The sequence below is a fragment of the Hakea prostrata genome, chromosome 7 (genome assembly GCF_041222555.1).
Source record: "Hakea prostrata isolate BN-2017 chromosome 7, UWA_Hpros_2, whole genome shotgun sequence".
Taxonomy (NCBI): Eukaryota; Viridiplantae; Streptophyta; class Magnoliopsida; order Proteales; family Proteaceae; genus Hakea; species Hakea prostrata.
Genome location: NC_142606.1, coordinates 40,712,933 through 40,722,253, shown reverse-complemented (window position 1 = coordinate 40,722,253; position 9,321 = coordinate 40,712,933). Strand labels below are relative to the sequence as shown.

The window sequence follows — 9,321 nt, the reverse complement described above, 5'->3', positions numbered from 1 at the left end:
TTTGTTGGTTGAATCAGGTTTTCTGAGTGATGAAGGATTATGGGAGTTATGGTCAAATACTTAAATAAAGGTACTCATGTTAGTGTAGCCCAAGAGGGAGATTGTTGGGTTTGTGGGCTTAACTAACACTAGTCATTTATTTGGGCCTATATTCATTCAAGGGTATTACTGACCTTTACTATTGTGGGAGTGGTTATATTATAAATAGCTTCTTGGGTCCCCGTAGCCGTCACGCGTAATATTTGGATTTGAGATTGTTTCCCCAAACTCTCAAACGAAAGGATTCTAAATAGTGAAAGACTTCGGAAGATTCAAGGGATTAAAGAAGACAGATCTACAACAAGAACATTAGAGGTATTTATTCATCTATGCTTCTGTGATTATATTCATATCTAATGCTTTAATTATTATAGGAATACTATAGATCCTAGTGGATCCAACAAAGAGTTGATGGAATTGTTGTAGAGCGAGATGTAAGAGAGGTTATGGAGTGATAAAGAATGGTAGGAAAAGGTCCGGCGATATTGGTGCTAGAGAGGTTGGCGGAGTTGATGGAACCGATGATGGAGTCGCATTTAATGCCTTTCCATACATGGAGTGTTGTCTCTCTTGTTCCAGTTGGGGAATGCTCCATCTAGGTCATCAAAACATTAGTGAAGAGGGAATCGACATTTTCATGCACTCAAAGAAGCTGGAGAACCAACGGGGGTTGGTCCAAGTGGTAAGCAGCTTGGTCCGCTTAAGCAAGGTTATGGTATCGAAACCTTGTGGATGCAAAAAATCCCCGTTGGTAGACTCACCCACCACAGCCAGGTGTGCGACCCGGGTCGAACACCGGATTAGTCAGGGCAAAGTAGGGGTGTCAAAACCTAACCCGAACCGTTAAAACCGAACCGAACCGGCCTGCTATAGCCCGAATAGGCCCGAACTGAAGCTTAATGGGCTGTGTTTGGGCTGAACAACCTCAGCCCGCAATGGTTCTAGCTGAACAACCTCAACCCGCAATGGTTCGGGTTGAACAACCTCAGCCCGCAATGGTTCAGGCTGGGCCGGGCCAGCCCGTGTGTGGCCTGCTAGCCCGAACCGTTTGGCCCGAAACCAGCCCGAACCCGAACCAGCCCGTTAAACCCGTTATAAAGAAATAAAATAACTTAAATTTTAATGTAAAAGACAAGAAAACCCCCAAATATCAATTTGTTTTCCTTAATTGTTTTGCTTTGGAATATGCAAACAACAAGCTTGTCAAAGCCTTCGCCATTTAGAAGATGGGCTTAGTAAATATTTAGCAAGTGTATTATCATTTGAAAATCTTTTAATGCTTTATTTTGATCCATTTTTACAAATGTCAAGAAGGGGGAGGAAAATAAGCAGAGACAACCCACTAAAATTCATCAATGCCAACTTTCTTTTGTATATTAGTTCTATAAGTTTCATTTCTTTGTAAAAAAAAAAGTTTTTGGTTTTGAACACCCAACACAAAAGACTTGAGATAACTTAATATTTAAATGTGTTCACATACTATTGATAAATTTCACATATCAACAAGGTACTTAAAACACACCGTTAGTAAACCCGAACCCAAACCGTTAGTAAACCAATTCTAAATCGTTAGCCCAAACCGTTAGTTAGCCCAAACCCAAACCGCACCGGCCCGAAACCGGCCCAACCCGAACCGTTGACACCCCTAGGGCAAAGCCTTGAAAATCGGGGTTAGCAAACCCAAAAAAAAAGAAGAGAAGCTGGAGAGCAGAGAGAGGCATGGTGTCAATGGTGTCAATGCTGTCAATGTATGTTTAGCAGTTAATTCTCCATAAATGTCAATGTCTGTTCAATAACAATAAGATCGAACGACGTGGAGATCTAATCACCAAAACAGATCTCTTCCATTCAATCCTTATTCTCTATATATATTCGCATTAACAAACCGCAAAATCACAATTCTATCTTTCATTACTCTTCTTCCTTTCTGACTAATGGGTTTCGTCTTCTCTCCTTTCTTCTTTAAGTTGTTTGTTCTTCTCATACTTAGTTTTTCTTCACACATACGCAGAGGAGAAGCACGACGGCTTCCCTTTGCCTGTGATCCAAGGAATGCAAACACGAGTGGCTTACCCTTCTGTGTTGTGTCACTACCCATACCAAACAGGGTGGGAGACCTCATCGGACGGCTCACATTGCAGGAGAAAATTCGTCTGCTCGTTGACAATGCTATTGCAGTGCCGAGGCTAGGAATCAGTGGTTACGAGTGGTGGTCGGAGGCGCTTCACGGGATCTCCAACACAGGTTTCGGTGTTAAATTTGGTGGCAAATTCCCTGGAGCCACTAGCTTCCCTCAGGTCATCACCACCGCTTCTTCCTTCAATTCTTCCTTATGGGAACTAATCGGACGGGTGAGATTCCTCGTGCTCTTTCTTCCCTTCCTTCTCTATCCAATTCGTTACTAAAGTTTGGTGCTTCTTCTCTTTCCACACATGGGGGTAGTTTCGTAAACTAAGCATTGTTTTCGGTTTCGGCTAATAATACTTATAATAAAGAATCCCTTAATTGGTGAAATACTCATAGCCCATGTTGATATCATGTTATTTTTTAATACTCTATCAACATATGAGTAAATTTTTGTCAATCTATCACTTATGGTCTATCTCTATTGGATGTGATGCAGGTGGTGTCAGATGAAGCAAGAGCTATGTACAACGGAGGGGCCGCCGGTCTCACATATTGGAGTCCGAACGTGAACATATTTAGGGACCCTAGGTGGGGTCGAGGACAAGAGACTCCTGGTGAAGATCCTACCTTAGCTTCTAGTTATGCATCTAGCTACGTTAGAGGACTCCAACAACCCCATGGAAAAGATGGGAACAAATTGAAGGTTGCAGCATGCTGCAAGCACTACACAGCCTATGACCTTGATAACTGGAATGGTGTTGATCGTTTCCACTTCAATGCAAAGGTACGTGCTTTCACCAACGATATGGTAATAAATAATCCTTCTATTTAACATTTAAAACCTTAAGGGAGGAGAAAGACCATCTTTGTTTGGTTCTACAATTCTCACGCCTAGGCATATAACGTGTCTGAATTGTTTAAAAATAAGCATCTTCTTATTCGGTGCGAAAAACGTAAAAATCTCAGTAGAGATATTTGACAAGATTTAAAAATAAGTAATTTGTAAATATAATTGACAAACTAGCCATTTGGCAGGTTAGCAAACAAGATTTGGAGGATACGTACAATGTGCCGTTGCGGGCATGTGTGGTGGATGGGAAGGTGGCGAGTGTGATGTGCTCTTACAATCAAGTTAACGGAATACCTACTTGCGCCGACACCAACCTCCTCCGCAACACCATTCGTGGTGAATGGCGCCTTAACGGGTTTGTGCTCTTTTTTCCTAGCTTACTGGGCCAATAACCAAACAAGGCCCAACGCCCATGGGTCCTCCAAATTTATCCATAGAGTAAGCAAAGCAAGCCCATTGTTATGATTTTAATTAATCTTCGTCTCATGCATGCATGCAGGTACATCGTTTCAGATTGTGATTCGGTTGGGGTTTTCTACGATACACAACATTACACTGCAACACCTGAAGATGCAGCTGCGGTCGCCATCAAAGCAGGTCTAGATTTGGACTGTGGACCTTTCCTTGCAATCCACACAGAGCAAGCTGTGAAGTTGGGGAAGCTGAGCGAGTTGGATGTTAATGCTGCCTTGGCTAACACTCTAACAGTGCAGATGAGGTTGGGCATGTACGACGGAGAGCCATCAGCACAAGAATTTGGCCACTTGGGCCCACATATTGTTTGCAACCGAGCCCATCAAGAGCTGGCCCTAGAGGCCGCTCGACAGGGCATTGTTCTCTTGAAGAACCGTGGAACATCTTTGCCACTCTCAACTCGTCGCCACCGTACGATTGCCGTAATTGGACCCAATTCTGATGTCACGGTAACGATGATAGGGAATTATGCTGGTGTACCATGTGGATACACAACTCCATTGCAGGGGATCGGGAGATATGCCAAGACCGTCGTCCATCGGGAAGGCTGTAGCAACGTGTCGTGCGCCGCCGGCGGAGACCATGAATTCAATGATGCAATAATCGCTGCTCGTCAAGCAGATGCGACCGTGCTGGTGATGGGTTTGGATCAAAGCATAGAGGCTGAATTCAGGGATAGGGATGGGCTACTCTTACCAGGACGCCAACAAGAGCTTATTTCTAGGGTGGCTTTGAATGCCAAGGGACCTGCTATACTGGTCTTGATGAGCGGTGGACCTGTAGACGTAACATTTGCTCAGAATGATCATCATGTCTCTGCTATTCTCTGGGTGGGTTACCCTGGCCAGGCAGGAGGAGCAGCCATTGCAGATGTGTTGTTTGGCACAACTAACCCAGGAGGAAAGCTACCCATGACTTGGTATCCGCAATCCTACTTGGCTAATCTGCCTATGACAGACATGGCCATGCGGGCCAATCCTGCAAGAGGTTACCCAGGTAGGACCTACAAGTTCTACAAGGGCCCAGTTGTATACCCATTTGGATATGGATTGAGTTACACCAAATTTGTTCATGCCATCGCCAATGCCCCTTCAGTAGTCTCAGTTCCGGTCAGCGGTGGACATTCTCACCGGAACACCACTCTCTCAAGAAACTTAGTAAAGATCTCACACATCAAATGTGATAGGCTCGTTGTTGGGTTCCATGTCGACGTAAAGAACAAAGGCTCCATGGATGGAACTCATACCTTACTTGTTTTCTCAACATCTTTGGCCGGAGACTGGGCACCACAAAAACATCTAGTGGCATTTGAGAAGGTATATGTTCCAGTAGGTTCTCAACAACGAGTTGGGATCAACCTACATGTTTGCAAGCATCTTAGTGTTGTGGACAAGAATGGAATTCGAAGAATTCCCATGGGTGAACATATACTTCATATTGGTGAGGTTAAGCATTCCTTCTCTCTCCAAGCTTTGCATCCTAGGGAGATCAAAACATAGTAAACAAAATCTGGAAGAAGGACGAGTATCCCCTCTGCCTTTCCCCATAATGGCAGTTGTGTCTCGTGTTTTTTTTTCCACCCAAAGGAAAACCCCAAATTAAGAAAACTTATTTGTTTATAAGCAAACATGTATATGCAAAGATGGAGAGATTCACATTTATGAAAACTAGAAAGGGGGGGGGGTCTTTTTCTCTTTTTTTTTTAGGGACAATTTATCAGAATCATCTTTTCCATTATAATGTATGGATTATCTCCTCATGGTACATTTTTGTTGTACTTGTAAATTAATATATAAAATAGAGAAAATATGATAATATTTATCAACCTGCATCATCACATACATCAAATAATATATTGTTGGATTTAAGGTAAGCATGTGGACATTATTAAAGCACATGAAGGATTCACAACCTTTTCTCGATAAATAAATAAATAGAAAAACATAAGTAAAAACAACAAATATAACCAAAAACTGACGTAAGGGAGCAGAGGTATAACTGAGATTCACTTCTTTCTAGAGATTTATGTAAGATGAAGCACAAAACTAAACAGTCATACTATAAAATTTGGAGAGAAGGCTATTGAAGTTTGTTGAGAAGGAAGACTCATAATTTGGGCAGGTTTTGTGTTTGGTAGAAAGAAGTTATCTATCTATTGAGGAGGCTTGTTGAAAAATATAGATGCCAAAAGAAAAAATCTATATAGTCTTTGTTGACCTGAAAAGAACTTATAATAGTGTCGATATATAAAAGTTCAAACTAACATGTTCTAATAAATATAGAGGCATCGACTATATGTGTCGCGTTAATGAGAGAATATGTAGAATATAACGATGTTAGTGGGAGATCTATGTGAGAAAGGTAAGGAATTTTTAATTATGACAAAATGACATCAAGAGTCAACCTTAAATAGCATCCAAGATGCGGTATTGTGTGGTACTTTCTTTAACGGTGTCATGCTTTTTTAGTTGAAATGAGAAGACGAACCAGTTCAAAGCCAGAGCTACACCAATCATTTTGGAAAGAGGTTTAAGATTGATACAATGAAGATGAAATATGAGATGTGTAATTTTTGTCGCACAATGATGGATACCAAATTGGTGAGAATTGGGATAAGGGCACCCCATGTTTGGTTTCTTGAAGACTTGGGATCAGACATAAATAAAGTGAAAAACATCAAAATGGGCATTGGTAAAGTGGAGAAATTTATCAAAAGTTAAGGTAACCAACATATTCCTTAAGTTATATAAGATTACTAAATGTGGATAATGTACGTGATAAAATCTTGGGAAATGTTATATCTAAAAGCTATACGTATTGTAGGCAAAAATATTAAGATGATTGTTCAAAAAACTGAAAAAAATGATGAAATAAAGAATGAATATATTAAGACTGCATAGGAATGATTGTGGGCCCTCAGTCACTATCATTGGTTGACAAATGGGAAGAAAAAAAAAACATAGGAATGATCATATTAATGACTTTGGAGATTATCTAGGAGATAAGAGCAGAAGATATGGATTCATGTTGGAGGCCCTATTTAAGATTTTCCTAAGTTAGAAAAAACCATCATCTGAACTATGCATAGCAGTGCACATTTATGACAAATAACTAATTGAGAAAACAAAAAATTTATAAGGCTATTTTGAACTTTTTAAATTTAAAATCAATCTTTAAATCTCAACCAGTTATTTGATATAAATGTGACTGTTTTTTCTTCTAAGTTACTAGGTTGTGCTTTAAACTCTTTTGTGTTTTTCCGTTTTTGCGCTTGATCATAAATTTTCACTTGTTTTTCGTTTTGATGTAAATTTGGTAGTCTGGTAATTATTTCCAAGACAAAACCCCAAAATGGACAACTGTTAGTTTTTGTTTCATTATCATTTACCGCTACTTTTCTTCCACCCCGTAACGGCTACAAAGCTCCCTCACTGCAACTCTCCATGCCACTCCTGCAATCGACTTGAAACTCCTTCGTTTTCACCTTTCTTCAGTTCTTAAGAGCAAGCGAGATATTAATACAGCTCGTACTGATACTCATTGCTTTTCCAGTTGACAACAAACAAGTACTCAACGAGGTAAGGATTCAAATTAGCTTATTGTTCTCATTTGTCTTCCCATGGAGATTCTAAGAAGTCGTTTCTTTTATTGTCTTTTTTTCTTTTCCTATTTCATTATACTAGTAAACACTCACGTGCAAATGCACGTAAACTTTTTGCTTTAGTTATGAATAATAAAAAGTGTAGATTTCTATCGGTTAAATTATCATCTTGTCCAAATAATTTATGTTTTTAATTACTTTTTATAAAATAAAATAAAAAAAGAAACTTTCTTAAGAAGAAAAAAATGTAGAGTTCTTCTAGATGAATTTTGATAGTTAGTGAAGGATGAGAGTTGGCAATGGAGAGACAAAGAGAAGTGGTTGGATCATCTCTACTTTAAATTGCAATGATCTAGGGAGAAATGGAGAATTTCAGTGTTTTTTGGTAGTAAGCGAAGGATGTGAGTTGACGTTAGAGAGGCATAAAGAAGTGGTTGGGTCATATTTGCTTAGAGTTGTAATGAGATATGAACACTAGAGTATAATATTATGGAGCTATGTTTCTACAAGTTTCTTGGGGTGAATAAATTTAAAAGTTTAACCCAAATTAAAAATTAAAAAGAACTTTAGGTAGTGTATGTAACTGTCAGCATGGAAGTTATGTTGTCAAAGAGTTGAACAATGAACATAGATGGCGAGTGCCTGATCGAATTGATTGGGTCATGTAGAAAAAAAGTTCAAGTCTATAGTCGGTTTGTTATGATGCCTTAGTTGCATATATCATTGCACTTCCACTTGATACCTATCGTAATGATAAACGGCTCGTTTCGCCGTGACCTTTTCTTGGATTCTCAAAACTTCTATTGCTCCATCCCGTAGGGGCAGAGAACCCGTCGCCGTCTTGGCTGTGCTACCGAAGGCTCTAGGGAAGTTGGAATATAAAAGCATGTACTCCAGTTTCATCGCAAATCTCACTTGACAATTGTATCATTTGTTTTTGTTTAAATGTAATATATTTTATACTAATTTTTCTGTCATTTTATTTTATTTTTTATAAATTCTTGGTACCCTTTATATTTTTTTCTTTTTTCTGGTTTGCCAACCCCGATTTTTATAAACCGGTGTTCGACCCGCGTCGCACACCATAAAATCAAATCAAGAGATAAATATTTTTTAGAAAGGAGAGTAAAAGATACATTTTCTTTTCAATCCCAAACAACCATAACTTTAAACCACTAATAAAAACATCTAATCAAATAAGAAACAGAAAATAAAATAAAAGATATTTATTTTTTCTTTCATTTTTTTTCAATTTAAACAAATTTTCTTGTAAACAACAACTAGAAGCCTTATTTTCTCTTTTATTTTTATTTTAAATGTATAAATCAAAGCCTACATCAAACTAAGAAATAAATTTTTTTTTATAGTTGTTTTTATCAATTTTTAAAGCATCCGGTCGTTGTAGTATAGTGGTAAGTATTCCCGCCTGTCACGCGGGTGACCCGGGTTCGATCCCCGGCAACGGCGTTTTTAGAGCTCTGTACTTATATTATTTTTCCTTTTATCAAGACTAGGAAAATAACACGTGCTCATTGCCTTATTTTTTTGGGTTGTAATGTTTGTATACCATCTTAAGCTCACTGCCTTCTAATTTGCATTGTTGGAGTGTACGTGGTTTGTTGCAGTTTGCACATTATACGATTGAGGTGATGTTGCAATGGTTGTATTAAATGTAATGTCACATTACTGTGATGTGGTCTCCTTCTCCATAGATGTATTTGAAATCCCAATTTTCTGTTCTTTTATTTGAATTCAATTAGTTTGTCTCTTCCGTAGTGGGCCAATTTACTTTCTGACATTAATCAAACGTACCTATTCAATGGTCTCAACATTTCAATGGAGTTAAGATGGTATTCAACATAATACTTTTCTTTTTGTTCCTTTTTTGGGTTGGAATGACCAAACATCTTGTTTTCAGTTTTATTGAGAATATGTAATTCATTATATGTTCGGATGGCTAGTTGTGTAGCTCATCCCATTGTGCAATGGCCTGGTTTGATAGATATAGAAGGATAGAAAGCAATTTAGCATTTTGGGTCGAACAAAGTTACAAACATAATCAAGTAAGACATGCCAGTTGACTTGGCCTTTTCACATTTATTCGTGTTTGATAGAGAAATATAGACTACAATTTCCTACTGACAAGGGTTGTACAATTGTAAGATCCATTTAATACGTGTCTTAGTCTTGGTTTTGAACCATTTTAAGATCATGAATAATTAATTTGCAG

At 38.7% G+C, this 9,321-nt stretch overlaps 1 protein-coding gene and 1 non-coding gene across 2 annotated transcripts; both read left to right on the top strand.

Annotated features, from left to right (window-relative positions):
* Positions 1–2,288: 2,288 nt before the first annotated feature.
* On the top strand, positions 2,289–4,989 carry LOC149011160 (putative beta-D-xylosidase 2). The gene is made up of 4 exons (XM_089162340.1): positions 2,289–2,390; positions 2,663–2,950; positions 3,202–3,371; positions 3,516–4,989. Exons 2-4 carry the CDS (start codon positions 2,687–2,689, stop codon positions 4,987–4,989), a joined length of 1,908 nt encoding a protein of 635 aa, XP_089018466.1. The 5' UTR covers positions 2,289–2,390; positions 2,663–2,686.
* A 3,497-nt stretch (positions 4,990–8,486) lies between these two features.
* TRNAD-GUC (transfer RNA aspartic acid (anticodon GUC)) lies at positions 8,487–8,558 on the top strand. Its single transcript has one exon. It is a non-coding gene; the product is annotated as a tRNA-Asp (tRNA).
* The last annotated feature ends 763 nt before the right edge of the window (positions 8,559–9,321 follow it).